The 20,803-nt window shown below is 46.8% G+C and overlaps 1 protein-coding gene across 3 annotated transcripts in view; it reads right to left on the reverse strand.

The window, feature by feature from the left end:
* Positions 1-17,537: 17,537 nt before the first annotated feature.
* WFIKKN2 (WAP, follistatin/kazal, immunoglobulin, kunitz and netrin domain containing 2) overlaps positions 17,538-20,803 on the reverse strand; it is a 48,872-nt gene continuing 45,606 nt past the window's right edge. For all 3 annotated transcript variants that reach the window (XM_088468586.1, XM_088468585.1, XM_088468584.1), the window contains one exon: positions 17,538-20,608. In XM_088468586.1, the coding sequence (XP_088324712.1) occupies positions 19,103-20,539 (1,437 nt within the window). In that variant the 5' untranslated portion in view covers positions 20,540-20,608 and the 3' untranslated portion in view covers positions 17,538-19,102. The remainder of the gene's footprint in view (positions 20,609-20,803) is intronic.

Genomic DNA, 20,803 nt, shown 5'->3' on the forward strand with positions numbered 1-20,803 from the left:
GCGGCCATTTTCTCACAGTGGCAGCGCAGATCTTCAGGGAGCACGCGGACCGGTCCCCCTGTGTACCTCTCCCCTGATTAAGGACAGCGTACACAGCACTATAGCCCTCCCAGACACTGAATCTGGGCAGGTTGATTGTAGTGGAAAGGTGCAGTGAGTATATCTTCCTGCATGGTATGTGACTTTTGCTAGTGCTGCCTGTCTGTGCTTATTTTCTACTTACTGTCAGCTTATACCTATCCCTTTACTTCTCCTACAAGCCCTACAGGTGTGTGGGGGAGGGGCGTTTCTACTGACCTCACTTATATAGATCACGCATTTGTGAGGTCCGTCACATACAGTTGTGTGCTACTCAGTGCCATATTGTGGGCTGTTGTTCAGCACACCGGTGAGTGCGTTTTACTTCTACCCTGGTGCCAGATATATAATATATTCTGTCATGTCAGACGAGGAGGTTGAGCGCTCAGTGGCTCCGGTGTTGGCCTCCTGCGGACGCTGTTCTGCAGGAGTAGATAGGGAGGATTTGTCACAGGATGGCCTGTGTAGTCGATGCCAGGTGGCTCCTGGCCCATCCAGACCTTCTCTGGCGCAGGAACCACCGTGGGCGATGTTTTCTCAAGTGCTGGTGTCTATTGCGGACCGTCTGTCGGTCCCGACTGCTCTCCCTACTAGGTCGTTGTCCCAGCCGACCATCCCCCATTCCCCGGGTGTCCCGCAGTTATTGCGGAGTCCTCCTGGGTCTCAGTCGGTGGGTCCCTATGCGGGGTTGCCTATGTATATGCAGGCTTCCCCTGTGCCGCAGCAGCCTGTGGTACCTTTTCAGGCCCCTATGGTGACTCCTCCACCCTGGGTGGATGTGCTCTCCAACTCCGTGCAAAATTTGGCGGCCGCTTCCTCGGCTTTTCAGTCAATGTTGCAGACTGACATGCCTTCTAGGATTTCAAAACGCCCACTCATGACACGGGCTGCTCAGGTATCGGACTCAGAGGGTTCCTCAGATGATGGGGAGGTCCCTGATGACACTGACTCGGACGCCTCGGTCCAGGAAATGGATACCAAGTCGTCCATTAATGTGCGAGCACTAGTTAGGGCGGTGCGAGCTATTCTTCTTATAGAGGATGTGGCACCTGTTCCTAAGTCGAAGTTTCCTAGTTTCAAAAAAACTAAGGTGGCTTCTGCGGTGTTTCCCCTGTCGGATCAGTTGACGGATCATATGGCGGTAGCTTGGCAGGCGCCCAGTAAGAGATTCCTTCCTCAGAAGCGGTTGGCTTCTAATTACCCCTTCCCTGAGGCACATTGTAAAAAATGGGAAACTCCACCGGCGGTGGATTCCCATGTCACCCGTTTAACTCGGGGTGCCACCTTACCATTACCGTCGATATCCTCGCTGAAGGATCCCACGGACAGGAAAGTTGAGACTTGCTTAAAGTCTATTTACTCCCTCTCCGGGGCGGTGGCCCGACCGTCCATGGCCATCTCCTGGGTGGCCAAGGCCATTGAGGGGTGGGCCAATGCATTGGAAGATACCTTCCCGGACGACGCTCCGGATGTCCAGCGGGCGTTGTTGGGACAAATGAGGGACGCTGCTTCTTACATTGGAGAAGCTTCTTTAGATGCTAGTCTGCTGACCTCGCGGGTATCGGCTGCAGCGGTGTCTGCCCGCCGATCCTTATGATTGCGGTCCTGGAGAGCGGACTCTGATTCAAAGAAAGGTCTGGAGGCCTTACCTTTCAATGGGGAATTACTATTTGGTCCGGACTTGGACAAAATAGTGGACACCCTGGCTAAATCCAAGTCGGCCTTCCTCCCTTCGGCGGCACTGCCTGCTAAGGTTCGGAGTTCGGCTTTTCATTCCTTTCGGGTTCAGGGTAAGGCGAAAGGTCAGTCCTTCCCGAGACAGTCTGCGAGTAAGACGGCCTCTAAACCCAAGAAGCAAGCCTGGAGTGCTCGGCGCCCTTCTTCCAAGCAGGAAGATAAACCTGCGGCCTGATGGGACGGGCCTCCCTCTGGGGGACCTCAGAGTGGGAGGCCGACTTCTTCTATTTGCCCAGTGCTGGCACAATACCACCACGGATGCCTGGGTTCGAGAAGTGGTCTCCCAGGGGTACGCCCTGTCTTTTCGGCACAGACCACCCCACCAGTTTTTCTGCACAAGTCCTTCTCAGGACAAGACCAAGGCGTTACAGGTTCAGGAGGCTATAGAGTCCTTGCTGAAAGCAGGGGTCATTGTTCCCGTTCCTCTATCACAACGAGGGACGGGGTATTATTCGTCTCTGTTTCTGGTGCAGAAACCCAATGGTTCTCATCGCCCTATCCTCAACTTGAAGTCTCTGAACAAATTCCTCAGAGTTCCCAAGTTCAGGATGGAAACGTTACGTTCCATCATTCTGGCAATGGAACCGGGGGATTACATGGTGTCCCTGGACATCCAGGACGCCTACCTCCATGTTCCGATAGCATCTTCACACCAGCGGTATCTGAGGTTCGCTATCCTTCAACACCACTATCAGTTCCGGGCGCTACCCTTTGGTCTCTCCACGGCACCGAGGGTGTTTACGAAGATTATGGCGGTCATGGCCGCACATCTTCGGAACCAGAATGTACGGCTGCTGCCGTACCTGGACGACCTCCTGTTGCTGGCGAGCTCCCCGGAGGTACTGCTTCAACATCTCCACCTGACGATCGCTTGCCTGCAAGCACACGGGTGGTTGATAAATTGGAAAAAGTCCTCCCTGATTCCATCACAGCGGATGGTTCATTTGGGAGCTCTGCTGGATTCGCGTCAGCAAAGGATCTTCCTGACTCCGGAGAAGGTCGCCTCCCTACAGCTGCGGATACGCAGTTGCCTGAGCCGTTGCCGCCTGTCGGTCCATTCGGCTATGAGAGTTCTGGGGTCCATGGTGTTGACATTCGACATGGTGGAATTTGCCCAGTTCCATTCCCGGCCCCTGCAGGGGCTGATTCTATCAGAATGGAACGGGTTACCTCACCGGATCCGCTCTCAGGTGCTGGTGTTGTCTCCGGACGTTCGGCTATCTTTGGCTTGGTGGCTTCAGACAGCTCATCTGGTCGAGGGGCGCCCATTTTGGATCCCGGACTGGGTCCTGCTCACGACGGATGCCAGTCTCCGGGGTTGGGGGGCAGTGACCGGCTCTTTGTCGCTTCAGGGTCATTGGTCAGCGGAAGAAGCACTTCTCCCCATCAACATCCTGGAACTGCGGGCAGTATTCAGGGCCCTGCAGTCGTCCGGCCCCGCTCTTCACGGAAGGGCGGTACAGGTGCAGTCCGACAACGCCACCACGGTGGCGTATATCAATCACCAAGGCGGAACTCGCAGTCAGGCAGCGATGTCGGAGGTGTCTCGTATCCTGACTTGGGTGGAGGGTCACATTCCAGCGATCTCGGCGGTCTTCATCCCCGGAGTCCTCAATTGGGAGGCGGACTTCCTCAGCCGTCACGACGTGCATCCCGGGGAATGGTCGCTTCACCCAGAGGTGTTTCAGCTACTCGTGGACAGGTGGGGACTGCCGGAGCTGGACTTGATGGCCTCCCGTCACAATCACAAGTTGCCCGTTTATGGGTCAAGGACAAGAGACGCAGGTGCAAGTCTGGTGGACGCGCTGTCGGTGAAATGGACGTTTCACCTGGCGTATCTGTTTCCTCCGATATCCCTGCTTCCTCGGGTTCTGCGGAAATTCAAGCAGGACGGCGGCATGCTCGTGCTGGTAGCTCCGGCGTGGCCCAGACGTCCTTGGTACTCCGATCTCAGGAGCCTCTCCATCGACGCTCCGTACCTTCTTCCTCAGCATCGGGACCTGTTGTCTCAGGGGCCCTGCCTTTACCCGGATCTGGGTCGGCTGTCTTTGACGGCGTGGCTCTTGAGACAGCCGTCTTGAGGTCTCGGGGCTTCTCCAGTTCGGTTATTGGTACCATGCTCAGGGCACGCAAGCCTGCTTCAGCACGGATTTATCACAGAGTGTGGCACACTTACTTTCAGTGGTGTGAGTCCAGACATTATGATCCTCAGGTGTTCCGAGTTTCTAGGATCTTGGAATTTCTTCAGTCAGGATTGGATCTCGGCTTACGCCTTGCATCTCTGAAGGTTCATGTGTCCGCCTTGTCCGTGTGGTTTCAACGGCGGATTGCAATACTACCAGATGTTCACACCTTTTTCCAAGGTGTTCTCAGGATCCAGCCTCCCTTTGTGCCTCCTGTGGCTCCTTGGGACTTGGCGGTGGTGCTACGGGTCCTGCAGGGTCCTCCGTTTGAGCCTCTTGAGGCGGTGGAGCTCAAGTGGCTGACATTTAAGACGGTTTTTCTCCTGGCAATTGCTTCGGCCAGGAGGGTGTCTGAATTGGGGGCGCTTTCCTGTCGCCCTCCTTTCCTGATTTTTCACCAGGACAGAGCGGTGCTCCGCACTCGTCCTGAGTTTTTGCCCAAAGTGGTCTCGAAGTTACATATTAATCAGGAACTTGTTGTGCCAGCTTTTCAGTCCCCTGATCTTTCAGCTGGTGAGACTTCCTTAGATGTGGTCCGGGCGCTTAGAATTTATGTAGACCGGACGGCTTCGGTTAGGAAGTCTGATTCCTTGTTTATCCTCTTTGGTTTTCACAAGAGGGGTTGGCCTGCCAACAAACAAACGTTAGCCCGTTGGCTTCGTTCCGTTATTTGTGAGGCTTATGCACAGGAGGGCTTACCTGTGCTAGCCTCTGTTAAGGCTCATTCCACTCGTTCTGTGGGTCCCTCTTGGGCTGCTAGACGTGGCGCTTCTGCTGTTCAGCTGTGTAAGGCGGCCACTTGGTCTTCAATTCAAACGTTTTTTGAGGTTCTATGCGTTTGACACCTTTGCCTCTCAGGATGCATCCTTTGGGCGCCGGGTACTCCTTTCAGCACAGGAGCGTCTCCGCCCTTAGTTGTACTGCTTTGGGACATCCCCAAGGTCAACCCTGTGGACCCCCTATGGACCCTGAAGTAGAAAACAAGAGATATGGTAAGAACTTACCTTTGTTATCTCTGTTTCTACGAAGTCCATAGGGTCCACAGGGCGCCCGCCCTGACGCACCTGGCTTCAAATGGGCTGTGTGGCTGGTCACCGGTTTTCCGTCTCCCATTTCTGTGAGTATGGTTTCTTGTGTGTTCCAGTCTTCCTCCTCCGGCCTTGGCTGCTTACCAACTGAGGTGCTGTGGCCGGGGGCGGGGTATAGAGGAGGACGGACCCAAGTGCATCCTGGGAGCAGCTAAAGCTTTAACTGCGTGGTGCCCATGGATCCAGATCCAGCTATACCCCAAGGTCAACCCTGTGGACCCTATAGACTTCGTAGAAACAGAGATAACAAAGGTAAGTTCTTACCATATCTCTTGTTTTTTTGTATTTTATGCCTTTTTATTTTTTTTCTTATCTGACACTGTGACCTTATTTTTGTGTGTAAACCATCGAGTTTGCATACATCACTGAATTAGGCCATAAGACAGCAGGTAAGCAGTCTGCTGTTATGGTGTGGCCTGACAATGCGTATATAAAATATTTGCAAAAACATTTGTTAAAAATGGTTCTACACTACCGTTCAAAAGTTTGGGGTCACCCAGACAATTTAGTTTTTTACATGAAAACTGACTTTTATTTATCAAATGAGTTGCAAAATGAACAGAACATATAGTCAACACATTGGCAAGGTTAGAAATAATGATTTTTATTTGAAATAATAATTTTGTCCTTAAACTTTGCTTTCGTCAAAGAATGCTCCTTTTGCAGCAATTACAGCATTGCAGACCTTTGGCATTCTAGCTGGTAATTTGTTGAGGTAATCTGAAGAAATTTTACCCCACGCTTCCTAAAGCACCTCCCACAAGTTGGACTGGCTTGATGGGCACTTCTTGCGTAACATACGGTCAAGCTGCTCCCACAACAGCTCATGGGCGTTGAGATCTGGTGACTGTGCTGGCCACTCCATTACAGACAGAATACTAGCTGCCTGTTGGAGGTGTGCTTTGGGTCATTGTCATGTTGGAGGTGAAAATTGTCTCCAATCAAGCGCTGTCCACAGGGTATGGCATGGCGTTGCAAAATGGAGTGATAGCCTTCCTTGTTCAAAATCCCTTTTACCTTGTACAAATCTCCCACTTTACCAGCACTAAAGCAGCACCAGACCATCACATTACCTCCACCATGCTTGACAGATGGCATCAGGCACTCTTCCAGCATCTTTTCACTTGTTCTGCGTCTCACAAATGTTCTTCTGTGTGATCCAAACACCTCAAACTTCGATTCATCTGTCCATAACACTTTTTTCCAATCTTCCTCTGTCCAATGTCTGTTCTTTTGCCCATATTAATCTTTTACTTTTATTGGCCAGTCTCAGATATGGCTTTTTCTTTGCCACTCTGCCTAGAAGGCCAGCGTCCCGGAGTCGCCTCTTCACTGTAGACGTTGACCCGCGTTTTGCGGGTATCATTTAGTGAAGCTGCCAGTTGAGGACTTGTGAGGCGTCTATTTCACAAACTAGAGACTCTAATGTACTTGTCTTCTTGCACAGTTGTGCACCGGGGCCTCCACTTCTCTTTCTATTTTGGTTAGAGCCTGTTTGTGCTGTTCTCTGAAGGGAGTAGTACACACCATTGTAGGAAATTTTCAGTTTCTTGGCAATATCTCGCATGGAATAGCCTTCATTTCTAAGAACAAGAATAGACTGTTGAGTTTCACAGGAAAGTTCTCTTTTTCTGGCCATCTGGAGAGTATAATCTAATCCACAAATGTGATGCTCCAGATACTCAACTAGCTCAAAGGAAGGTCAGTTTTATAGCTTCTCTAATGAGCAAACCCATTTTTAGCTGTGCTAACATAATTGCATAAGGGTTTTCAAGGGTTTTCGAATTATCCATTAGTCTGCTAACGCGCTTAGCAAACACAATGTACCATTAGAACACTGGAGTTATGGTTGCTGGAATTGGGCCTCTATACACCTATGTAAATATTCCTTCAAAAAAACAGACGTTTGCAGCTAGTATAGTCATTTACCACATTAACAATGTATAGAGTGTATTTCTGATTCATTTAATGTTATCTTCATTGAAAAAAACAGTGCTTTTCTTCAAAAATAAGGACATTTCTAAATGACCCCAAACTTTTGAATGGTAGTGTATCTTCGACAACTAACCAGGGATATCAAACTCGTGGCCATCCAGCTGCTGTGGGACTATATATCCCAGCATGCCCTGCCACAGTTTTAGCCTGCTTTAAGAGCAAAACTGTGGCAGTGCATGCTTAGATGTGTAGTTCCATTGCAGCTGGATGGCCCGAGTTTGACACCACTAAACTAGACTTTCAAGTGGCTTATGCATTTTAAATTAATTGTGCATTTAAATTTTAAGAAGAAATCATTAAGGGCCCAACATTACTTAAATTCTGCTCATTCTTTAAAAAAAAACAAAAAACATTCTAACCTTTAACCCTAGACAAACTAAGTTATTATTTTTTAATATAGCAACACCAATTACACAGTACTGTACAGAGAATATTTGTAATTCACATAAGTCTCTGCGCAATTAAAACTTACAGCCTAAAATCCCTAACACACGAGCAAACAAACACTAGGGTACCTCTTTTTTTATCAGCAGCCAATGAACTAACAGTATGTTGTTGGAAGAAACTGGAGTACCTAGACGAGCATACAAACTCCACACAGAAAGGTCCCTGATTGGGAATCAATCATGACCCTTGTATTGTGAAGCAGAAATGCTAACCAATGTGCTATTGTGCTACCCTGCTGTCAGGCTGACATGTACTTCACAGGCTAAAGGTGCATATCCAATAGATGATTAAAATTAGCGACTGAACAATTACGACATTGTTGTAATTCAATTGCTCATTAATCGTTCATAAATTGTGGGAGCGCGTATCACTGGTCGTTTTCGACATCTATCATTGCCTGAACATGCAGGCCAGCCTGCCGATAACGACAGGTTGTGCATGTTTGGGCATGTTTGACATATCGTTCAGTGTAGGCACATTATCCACTGCACAGGGATGAAGAACGATTGCACGATTACAATGTTGTAATCATACAGTCGTTCCACTCTCGTATAGTGGATACGCACCTTTACAGTAGAAAGTCAGTGGAAAAATCCACCACCTCTAGTGAGTCAGTAAGTCTGTGCACTTCCTTCATTGGCAGTGGTGTGTCTTCCCATTTGAAGCACTACCTACCAATCACAGATAGGACTTCCAGTCCAGGCTGTAAGTAATAGAGAGAGCACTTCCCACTCCTCTGCCTTACCGACAGCCCTACCTGGCTTCTAGGGGCTGCAGCTGATGCAGTCCCTAGAAGCTGGTGTTTGGGCACATATGCCGCCGCCAGTCCCACTGGTGTTTGCGCACATTCTGGCAACTGTCAGATCCATAATGCAGGCGGCAGGACTGTCTCCTCTGTCTGGACTGCAGCATATGCAACACCCAGAGAGTAGGAGCCAGTGCTGGAGATGATATATGTATTTATTATATAACACCAGCATGCTACTCAGTGTTTTCCAATTAGGAACAAACACTGTAATAAAACAGACTAAAGGGTCTGTTCATCATGATAATTAACATCCTAAACTCGTCACAGCTTCCGGAGCAATTCATCATTGCTTCGGTGCTGTGACAGCTGATGCGAAATCAGATGCCCCTGTCGGAGCAGTGACGGGAGTGCGCATGCACGACCTACAGGTCACGCATGCGCACAAGAGCCCCAACGTCCGGCGGAAGGAGCCGGACAGGGACGGAGGGATCCTAAAGGATCCCTCCTCGAAACCCGGACCTTCTACCCATGGGTAAGGAGCGGGTTGCGATGCCGGAGCTGGGGGATGGCGAATGCTCCAGCAGTCAAGCTCTAAAAATATTATATTTTCGGAGCATGATGAATTCTGTCCCTATACTAGTGTATGGGGACAGTGGGCCATTCCGCAAGAGGAAGGTAAGCAGGAGATATCTGTGATACTAGTGTATGGGGACAGCGGGCCATTCCGCAAGAGGAAGGTAAGTAGGAGATATCTGTGATACCAGTGTATGGGGACAGCGGGCCATTCCGCAAGAGGAAGGTAAGTAGGAGATATCTGTGATACTAGTGTATGGGGACAGCGGGCCATTCCGCAAGAGGAAGGTAAGTAGGAGATATCTGTGATACTAGTGTATGGGGACAGCGGGCCATTCCTGCAAGAGGAAGGTAAGTAGGAGATATCTGTGACATCTGCTGCTTTACCTTCTTGATGAATGGCCCGAACACTTAATTTTCACAATTGCAGGGGAAAATGTGCATTTTCATCTGCTTTTGAGAAAATTAAGTGGTGATAAATAGGCCCCTTAGAGTCATAAAATTATAACAGTGACTGTGTAACATCTTTTATATATAATTATATCATCTGTTGTTTATACTATTATGCAAAGAAAACATTCTACTGTGAAAGGATGCTTTTTATTGCTATAAAGTGAATTTTTTAATTGATGCAGTTGCATTTTCAATAAATTATTATTGATTATAAATTGATTGTGGTTTCTCTCACCTCTATAGCGCTGTGTAGTTGTTGTTTTCTTGGCTCTCGGATGATGTCACTCAGTCATTGTTACAGTCAGTGTTCTGAGGTGTGGGTGCAGCTCCGTAAGCTCTTCACAGCAACGCAAGCGTGCACGACCTGGAATCATGATGTCACAGTGTGCATCAGCATGACCGGATGACAGATTCCATTGATGGGGAGACAGAACCGGGAACAAGACCTGGTCAGGCACGGGCAATGCAGTGCAGTTAACGCGTTCCTGACCCAGCAGCCATTAATTACATTAAAAAAACATTGCAAATAGTCAGCGGGTTGGTGAACAAGGCTAATGGGTGGTCCAGTGCACTCCTGGAACACTCAGTTTATCTTATGCCTGATATTGACAATATCCAAAGAAAAGTCCATGGACTGGCTGTGCGAGCATGCCATTCTGACCCCCAAGAACAATAGGGCTACCGTCATTAATGACACACTAATTCAGTCATTTGAAGGGGCAGAAATGGAGAACCGGTATATGGACTTGGTAGTGCAAATGGATGACGCGACAGATAAACTACCCCGTGGAGTTCCTCAACACCCTCAACCCTCCTGGCCTCCCAGACCACAAGCTCCTCCTCAAAGTTGGGGTTCCAGTAATGTTGCCGCGGAACCTCAACCCGCCCAAACTCTGCAATGAGACCAGGCTGCAAGTAAAGGCTCTCCACAGAAACATAATCGAGACCACAGAATTCACTGGCTGTGCTCGGGGGGGAGTGGGTGTTCATACCACTGATACCATCCAAGTACCACTTCCAGTTCAAGAGGCTGCAGTTCCCCCTTAAGGTCTTCTTTAAAATGACCATCAACAAGTCCCAGGGGTGGTCGCTGAAGGTGGCAGGAATTGATTTGATGGAGAACTGCTTCTCACATGGGCAGTTCTACATGGCCTGCTCCAGAGGGAACTCACCCAGCAGCCTGGTGATCAGGGGCGTCTTAAGAGAGGAGGGGTTCCGTGTGCGCTCCCCGTGTGGGGCCCCCTTCTCTCTCCCCAGTGGCCGTCAGCCATCTGACGTGGCCTGCCAGCCACCAGAGCATTAGTAGACTCCGGGCACTAGAGTGTGCCCGGAGTCTACTGCGCATGCGCAGAACGCCGGAAAAATGGCCACATCGGCCATTTTCCAGGGGGCTCTGAGCTGCGCTGACCCCCTGACGTGGGACGACGGACAGGTAAGTTTAAAATAATATGGGTGCAAGGTGTTCGGTGTGGGGCCCACTGGACACTGCACCCATCATAGATACACCACTGCTGGTGATCCTTGCACCTGAGGAGAGAACCACCAATGTGGTTTACAAAAAAATAAGTATAGAAAAAAAAGGTTATACGTTTTATAACCCACATTCAATTAATTCATATTAAAAAAGTTTTACAAAACTCAATTTATTTAAATGGATACTACCACGCTCCTTTTACCCCAGAGGCATAAAATTAACTAAGCCTACAAATTACGTTAAAATGGGATTAAGGTAATAGAAATAGTAAATATCTAAGGTCTACCCAGGTGAAACCAGGCACATCAGCTAGTATGTGTGTGGGTATTGTGATAGGATCACTGGTAAAGTGGTCTGTGGCAGGTACATTTGTCCCAGATTCCTGTCTTTTGTGTTTTAAACCCCTAGGAGAAAGTCTGCAGTGTAGCAGGCTTGAGTTTCGGGTTTTTTGAAAAGCCGGTTTGGGACCTGGGGGTTGTGGGTGAGAGGAGAGGGAGGGCTCCACCCACGGCCACTCCAGGTTTTGGTTCTCGCAGCCTAGTAACAGGTTGTTAGTTTTCCACCTGAGAGTGGCCAATATAAGCCTAGTGTGTTGAGGGCTGATTGTCTCACCTGGGAGAGCAGACAGGGAGTTTGCTCAGAGACACTTGGAAAACCTATCTGTGAGTACTGTGCTGTGCTTTGTTGCTGGCGAGGGCATTAGGCCCTGCCAGGTTCTGGTAGTGAGGGAAATACCTGTGAAGTTAGTGCCCCAACAGGGCTAGGATTTATATTTATGTTTTCTTTATATTTCTGTCATTGTACAATAAAGACTGGCGCCGACCAGCTTGTACTTGCATCCAGACTGGTGTGCTGCTTCCCTGCTGCTGTGTGTGTGTGTAAGGAAGGAGTCCTCTACCCAGGAGAGGGACCCCCTAACCTAACTGTGTCACAATATGGTGGAGAATGCGGGCACCCACACACACTGAAGTTGCAGCGAGAGGAAAACTTTCCGTTTAGAAATTAAAGGGACAGACACCCAATTTGTGAGTGTGGAAATAACACTGTGTCCTTGGAGTCCCATAGAGGAGGCGTCAGCCAATGCTCAGAGAGGCAAGGTTCAGCTTCCAACCTACACCCCAGGACAAAATGGAGGACATATTAAGGCCTTGCTCCAAGCTACAGCAGCTCAGCAGGAATCTACCAGGGCTCAGCAGCAAGCTACAGCAGCTCAGCAGGAATCTACCAGGGCTCAGCAGGAATCCACCAGGGTGCAACTGTTGGCCTTGGAGACAGCCCAGAGGCAACAACAGGTCGCCATCGAGGAAACCCGCCAGGCCTTAGCGGAAAATAGCCAGGCCATAAAAGAGGTGGTACAGCACCTGGTCGCCCGGCCCAGAGATGTTAATACTGGTCCTCCCACCACCACTCACTCCATACGAGCCAGTCACTTCCTCCAAAAGATGACTTCGGGCGATGATGTGGAGGCCTATCTCGCCGCATTTGAAAGAACGGCCGAAAGGGAGAGTTGGCCCCAGGAGCAGTGGGCAAGTCTGGTGGCACCTTTTTTGTCTGGGGAGCCACAAAAAGCATATTTCGACTTATGCCTGGCTGATGCCAAGGACTATAGAAAACTAAAACAGGAGATCCTAACTCGCTTGGGAGTCACCACCTTTGTTCGTGCCCAACGGGTCCACCGCTGGGAGTTCCATAAGGACAAGCCTCCACGTTCACAGATGCATGACCTCGTCCATCTGTCCTCAAAATGGCTACAGCCCGAGACGCTGACGGGACCACAGATCGTGGAAAGGGTCGTGATGGACCGGTACCTGCGATCATTACCTGTGACTCTGCGCAAGTGGGTGAGCCATGCAGACCCTAAGTCCGCGGACCAGTTGGTCGAGCTGGTGGAGAGGTACGTGGCGGCTGAGGAGCTGATGAGTATGCCCCACCGAGCCCCGATGGCGCACCGGCGAACTCCCAGAGACACTGGTAAGACTGTTCCAGGGGAGAAGGGTGCTGGGCGGTGGAATGTACCTAAGACTGAGGGTGAAGAACCTGGAGACAGGCCTGGGAAGGTTCTTGCCCCGTAAACGACTAGACATTAATATGACTCAGTGTTTCCGATGTAGTGGCTTTGGCCATATTGCCGCTAATTGTGCACTTACAACTGAACCTATGCAATGTGATACTGCTCATGTCTACCGCAGGGGGACTTTCTTTGCACAGATAGCCTGTACAGCTGACCGGCAGGCTGAGACTAATAAGCACATGTGTGTACTCATTGTAGATGGCAACCGAGTAGAGGCACTGTTAGACTCTGGTATCTTGGTGACACTTATAAAAGCTGAGCTGGTGAACCCCTTGAGGCATACAGGGAAAACTGTTGGTGTGACCTGCATGCATGGGGATACTCGATATTATGTTACGGCCGAGGTGAACATCGAGACACCATGTGGCTCTGCTATAGTTTCTGTGGGTTTGGTGCATGGTCTGGTGTACGATGCAATATTGGGGAGAGACTTTGCTCACTTCTGGAAGTTGTGGGAAAGCCGTTTTTTTCCAGAGGTGAACAACCCCGATCCATTTGAGAAGGTTGTCGATGTAGTGGAGGAGGGAGTTTCTTCTGAGTCAGAGTTATTCCCTTTTTCTACTATGGTTGGCGAACTAGAGAATGCGGAACGTGATGGTGGCCCGCCAACTGATGTGCCTCCCATTGAGGTGGGAAGTGTTGTTGGGCCAGGTGATCGTCTGCCTGACTTAGAGGTCAGAAGAGAGGTCTTTGCCGTGGAGCAGTTGAATGACCCTACTTTGGTAAAAGCCAGGGAGAATGTTAAAGTAGTTGATGGTAAACCCGTAGACCCTGATAGTCCTTTGTCCTATCCCCACATGGCAATGTGTCAGGATTTGTTATATCAGGTGACTAAGAAGGGGGAAGATGTTGTGGAACAACTAATAGTTCCCAAAGCCTACAGAAGAACAGTGTTGGATCTGGCCCATGGTCATATAACGGCAGGCCATCCAGGGGTAGAGAAAACCACTGAGCGAATAATGCAGAGGTTTTTCTGGCCCGGACTTCATAAAGAGGTATCTGACTTTTGCGCATCTTGCCCTGAGTGTCAGTATCATGCTCCCAGGCCACATTTTAAGGGTCCACTAGATCCATTGCCTATCATAGAGGTGCCGTTTGAAAGAATAGCGATGGATTTGGTTGGACCCTTAATGAAGTCTGCCAGGGGACACCAGTATATTCTGGTTATAATGGATTACGCTACCAGGTACCCGGAAGCGATCCCCTTGCGCAATACGTCAACCAAGACCATTGCCAGAGAGCTAGTTCATGTCTTTAGCAGGCTGGGTATACCCAAGGAGATACTAACTGACCAGGGTACACCGTTTATGTCCAAAGTCATGAAAGAGTTATGCCGCCTGTTCAAAATCGAACAGTTAAGAACTTCGGTTTATCACCCCCAAACCGATGGGCTGGTTGAGAGGTTTAACAAGACGTTAAAACACATGCTTAGGAAAGTGGTCGACAAGGATGGTAGGGATTGGGACTACTTATTGCCGTATTTATTGTTGGCCATAAAGTGGGCGTTAGAGGCTCTCAGGTACTACTTGGTCGGAAGAAAGTTCAAATTGATCACTGAACGTGCCCCTCTGAAGTGGATGTCTGAAAATAAGGACAGTAATGCGAGAATTACAAAATGGTTCTTGGCGTTACAAACTTTTAAATTTTCAGTGGAACACAGGCCAGGAAGCCAGCTGGCCAATGCTGACGCGTTGTCACGCGTTCATTGTTTGGGGGCTTCAGTTGTTCCGCCCCACAGGTCGAAACAAAGGGGGGGGATATGTGATAGGATCACTGGTAAAGTGGTCTGTGGCAGGTACATTTGTCCCAGATTCCTGTCTTTTGTGTTTTAAACCCCCAGGAGAAAGTCTGTAGTGTAGCAGGTTTGAGTTTCGGGTTTTTTGAAAAGCCGGTTTGGGACCTGGGGGTTGTGGGTGAGAGGAGAGGGAAGGCTCCACCCATGGCCACTCCAGGTTTTGGTTCTTGCAGCCTGGTAACAGGTTGTTAGTTTTCCACCTGAGAGTGGCCAATATAAGCCTAGTGTGTTGAGGGCTGATTGTCTCACCTGGGAGAGCAGACAGGGAGTTTACTCAGAGACACTTGGAAAACCTATCTGTGAGTACTGTGCTGTGCTTTGTTGCTGGCGAGGGCATTAGGCCCTGCCAGGTTCTGGTAGTGAGGGAACTACCTGTGAAGTTAGTGCCCCAACAGGGCTAGGATTTATATTTATGTTTTCTTTATATTTCTGTCATTGTACAATAAAGACTGGCACCGACCAGCTTGTACTTGCATCCAGACTGGTGTGCTGCTTCCCTGCTGCTGTGTGTGTGTAAGGAAGGAGTCCTCTACCCAGGAGAGGGAGCCCCTAACCTAACTGTGTCACAGTATATATATATATATATATATACACACACACACTACACAAATGTAAACCATCGCACTAGTGTTTCACAATGGTCTTCATGGCGTGAAGTGCAACAATAATCCTGTTCAGAGCAGTCCTGATTGTGTCTCCTCATTGTTGATGAGGATATTCGTTTTGTGAGAAAACAAAAATTCCTCTTAGTGCAGAAAATCTTCCAAAAAACACCAATGTGAACCAGATTAATATCCTGTGATATAACATGAGTGGCCCAATGCAAAAAATAAAAATAAATGTGCTTATCTGAACCATGATAATTCTTGAGACATCAGATGAAAATATTTCCAGATATCCAATGGATGATCTCAAAGAAATGAAAACCAGGAAATCATAGCATACCAAGTATAACAGATACAATTTATTACTAGACAAAAATGCAAACGTACAGTACTAGTTTAAATCAAATGTAGCTTCTCTGAACAGAAATACAGGAGACTCCATAACACAAAATTAGGATATCAACCCAAAGCATTTTGTCTCTGACAATGACATTTTGTCAGTATTACCCCTGATGATCATGATTATAACTATCCCCTCCACCCTGTGATTGCTGATTGGCTACATAGCCACATAGGTTCAACATACAATTTCAAGATAGGCATATACAAATGCATCATAAAATGTAAAAGTATATTTAATGTATACATTTTCACATATGTTTATTTGTGCCTGCTGCCAGAGGAGGCAGAACAGGACTGGGCAGGTTCACTTAAGCATGTTCACATAGTTGTAACACAGTTATGGTGGACACATCTACAGATATATTATATGATATGTTGCCATTCTTTTGCATTACTGACTTGATATTTCCATTTGGACTGCTGCAAAGAAGATTCCCATCTAATTTTTGAAGTGGAAAATAGATGTTTGCATTTCATCTAATTTATATTTAATTGCATTTTATATTGAAAATGCAACTTTCACATTAATAAAACTATCAAGACATTATTCTTTCTTGTGTATTTGACACTTCATTACACAGGGCTGTAACTAGGGTGGTGCGGCCGGTACACCTGCACAGAGCGCATATGCCCTGTGGGTGGAACCGGCCACCTAGACCCGCGATCACCCCATTTTAGCTTGCCTCTCATCTACTGCGGCTGCCCGCGGCAATGTATAATAGTAACGGTGTGCCCGACTGTTTCTCTGCCGGGCACACCGCTAGTAATACACACATTCCCCCCCCCTGTAACTTGGATGATGGATTGTTGCCTGCAGCCACTTCCATAAGAAGTGGGTCTGTGCAGGAGGAGGAGACAGGCAGCAGCAGCAGTGCGGAGGAGAGGAGAACAAGAAAGTTAAGCACTAGCAGCAGAGAGCACAGGATTCCCTGGGCTAAAGTGGGGCTAAGGTGGGCATGGGATAGGAGTTCTATCTAGGGATGTGCAGGCTCGGATTAGTTCGGATTTTCCCGCCAAACTCATATTTTCCCATCAAAAGTCCATGAAAGATGATGCTTGTCCATGAAAGATGACGTTTTGCCTCTTTCCCGATTTTTGGTGGGAAAAAAATCAGAATTTGGCGGGAAAAATTCAACTATTCCGAGCCTGCACATCCCTAGTTTTATCATCTCTTTAACCTGCACTCTAGGTTGTTGGAGAAAGGACCTGCTGTACATGTGCCATGATGGTGTGTACATATATATGTGTGTGTGTGTATATGTATCTATATATATATATATATATGTATATATATATATATATATATGTACATGTGTGTATACAGTCAGGTGCATAAATATTGGGACATTGACAGAATTTTCATATTTAAAAGGTGGGAGGCACATATAGAACCGTTGTAATTCCTACACCGTTCACCTGATTTGGATGTAATTACCCTCAAATTAAATCTGAAAGTCCGCAGTTAAAGCACATCTTGTGTGTTTCATTTCAAAGCCATTGTGGTGGTGAATAGAGGTCAAAATATGAAAATTCTGTCAATGTCCCAATATTTATGCACCTGACTGTATATATATATATATATATATATATATATATATAAAATGTCCACAGGTGCGGCACACTCTTTCCCCTATAAATCAGAGCGCCACGGTGCCCGCTACAAACACGTATATATTGATCCAAAAAGCGGCACTCAGCGGACTTTAAATAAGGACATCACATCAACTCCTTTGCTTTGCAACGTTTCGGGCTTTATTGCCCTTCGTCAGGCTGCAGGTATTGATGTTTGTGCAGCATGATGAAGGGCAATAAAGCCCGAAACGTTGCAAAGCAAAGGAGTTGATGTGATGTCCTTATTTAAAGTCCGCTGAGTGCCGCTTTTTGGATCAAAATATATATATGTGTATACTGTGTATGTATATAAATATAGATAGACACATAAAATGCTATTCCACTACCTTGCATTACCCTCCTTTTCACCTTTGTTTTAATTGCTGTTACCCCCCCTTTTTAATTTGTTCAGTTTACAAGTGGGGACAGGCCTGATGATGAGTGGAGGGCTATGCTGACTTAGGGGAGGAGAGGGGGATGGGCCCCCCTATCTTAAGTGCTCCAAGCTCCTCAAGGGCTTAATCCTGCCCTGAATAAGGGGCACTACTGTGTGGCGAATGTTAATTGGGAGTAATATAATGTGGCCACGAACTTTCCTTACGAGACTACCCCCCATTTTTGGTTCGTAAGTAGGCACCAAAGCTCTTTCTGGCACAGGGCACCAAAATGTCTAGTTACGGCTCTGGAATAATAATAGTAGACAAACAGGGTAAAGGGACTGCAGAATTTACTACTAACACTGTCAAGACACACTTGTTGCGTCTGACGTACTCCTAGCAGAAATTGTCTTTGAGCTGGACATATCTTGAGATGACTATATACACTTAAATATGCTCTTTTTTTTTTTTTTATTTGCTTGTGTCTTTCAGTACTTATGTATGCAAAACATGACTATTTGTACAATGCGTCTATCTGCTGATCACATTCCTTAGTGGCTAGCTGATATTCGGTTTTAGAAAGTACCCCCTCTTGCCCCAGAAATTTATTCTGCAAATAGTTTTGCAAAATATTGCTTCTAAAAGACATTTCCAGGCTTTCCAGGTGAGAGTGAACACACATTCCTGTAATATCCTATCTATTACTACTTTGCAACCCTCTTTATTGATTACTTTTTTTCACCATTTCTCCTAAAATACAGCTCACTTTAACCTAATTTATTGCAAGGTTGAGGAGACATTGGGACTTGACTATTTGACACTCCTGGCTTTACATTTATATTCCATGGACAAGACCGCTAAGAAGCAATGACTTTGGAAAACCATTGTTTAGCAAATATTCCTCTTGTCTTAGCAGTGTAATTTTCTCACTAGATTGTGAGCTCTCCTATTACCCACCTACCTGTGTTGTCTATCTTTTATGTCCCTGTTTTATGCATGCCCCTCTTTCACCACTGTGTGGTGCTGTGGAGCACTGTGGTGCCTTACAAATTAGTGAAAATAGTATTACATTGTCTTATATTTTGACTTTATAAATGCAATTAGAAAACTCTGCTGCTCTCTCTGTGATGGCTACTGTTGCATCCAGAAAGTAGCTTTATGTCAGGGCAAAGATAATAAACAAGTCTGTCTGGCTGAACAGCAAAGAGAAAGCTAGGAAGATAAAGTATAGCATGCGAATGCCCTTTAACTAGCACTGAAAAACAAAATCACATTATGCAAGTGTCATACATATACAAAAATCTCTTCTTACAATCGTCCCCAAATAACACAAAATTTTGATATTTTTATAATCACATAATGTTCTATAGATACCCCCTTAAGTTAATCCAAAGTTGACTTATTAGTAATTTAGCAAATATACATTCTTTTTAGTATTGTATATGATCTATTATTGTATAAATTGCTATGGTTGACCTAAAATTTCTTTGAGAAGATCACAAGTTTTATTGTGAATGACCTCCCTTAGTTTTCGCACACGGCGTGCACTTGACATGCCAACAAAACTGTGAGGTTGCAGGACGGCCATACCATTGTGTACATCACCCATAATAATCAGCTGACCAGTGACTGACGTCATGTTGGGACACGGACAACTCCAGTCTATGTTAATGAGGGTTATTTCAAGTGGTTGCTTCCCCAGAAATTTAAGCCCCATTTTGTCATCTTTCAGGATATCTTCCACAGAAACCAGAGCATGCCCAGTTTCTAGGTCTTCTGTCAACTCTAGTATACGCCCAAGTATGGCAAAATCACTTTTACAAAAGCTTGTTACCAGCTTCTGCCGAGGCTTGCACACTTTGCACTTTTGGTTTTTGGGGAATGGGCACATCTCTTCACACAGTTCCTTACTCTCAAAGTTGTTTTCGTTGCCACCACAGCCACCATAAATAAAGGATTGGCACTGACTCAATATCTTGTTATATGCCCACCTTGGCTCATAGGCTTTACAAAGGCCTTGAAGAGGGGGATAATTACAGATATTGACTGGTCCATTCATGCAGGTTAGCATACAAGACTCGTATGTTTCAAAATGGTTCAGGTTACTGTTGCAATTGCCATACACAAATATAAAACAATTATTTTTCTTAGCATCAAAATACCATCGTGTTTGTTCCTCCCCACAGTCCTCACTATCTGGTGGTTTTAGGCACTCATCAGTGGGAAAAAAAGTTTTGTTTTCTGATTTTTCCTTGGGAGGTTGTTCTTTGACAGACAAGGGGAAGTTAATCTTGATAAGGCCTCCTATGTTTTTGGCGGTACATGTGTAGATGCCAGCATCTTGCATCTGAGTGTTATAAATGACGAGCTGGGCAATGTTGGTGACAACTATATTTACGACCACATGATTGGGCCGCATTACAACACGTTCCTTCCCTTCAATCTGCTTCTCCCACGTTATTTCGGGTTTGGGTTTGCCAGTAACATCACAATGAAAGCTCACAGTGTCACCGACATTGACTGACTTGTGACTGGGGTTATTCACCAATGTGGGTGGAATAACATTTATGATTGCAGTCTCAAGGGATGGGAAGGTTGGATTAGCCGTTGTCTCTGATGGCATCGGACTAGTATGTGGCCAAGTCAGATGATATTTGCAGGTTACCACAGCTAATGAGATACCTTTTGCACAAGCTTCAGCATCCATAAAACATTTATTATAGTAAGTCAGTCCATCAGAAGCACAGGTAAAACTCGGTTCTCTCTCACATCTGTCTCTGCATTTGCAAATGGGTTGCCCATCCCAAATGTCACACTGAGAACCTTGCTGTGTACACATGAAGAGGTCACACGTTGCTTCCTTGGGCATGCCAATGGGTCCTTTCTTTCCCTTCATATCCATGTATCGGGCTGCCACACAGCTTTTCGTTCCACAGACATTAGGACAACACTTTTCATAGGTTTCACATTCCTAATGATGAAGAAGAATAATAGAAAAAAAAAATGTTGTTGAAAAAAAAAATGTACCTGCTGTAGTTGTTGTTAGAGATTTTCACCCTCAGTACCAATGTTATTTTTAAATATCCTACAAACAATAGCTGCCTTATTACTAATTAGTTTTAGTAGTGCAGGGGTTCCCAACCACGGTCCTCAAGGCACACTAACA

Source organism: Taudactylus pleione, unplaced genomic scaffold (assembly GCF_031769625.1).
Source record: "Taudactylus pleione unplaced genomic scaffold, aTauple2 ptg000012l, whole genome shotgun sequence".
Taxonomy (NCBI): Eukaryota; Metazoa; Chordata; class Amphibia; order Anura; family Myobatrachidae; genus Taudactylus; species Taudactylus pleione.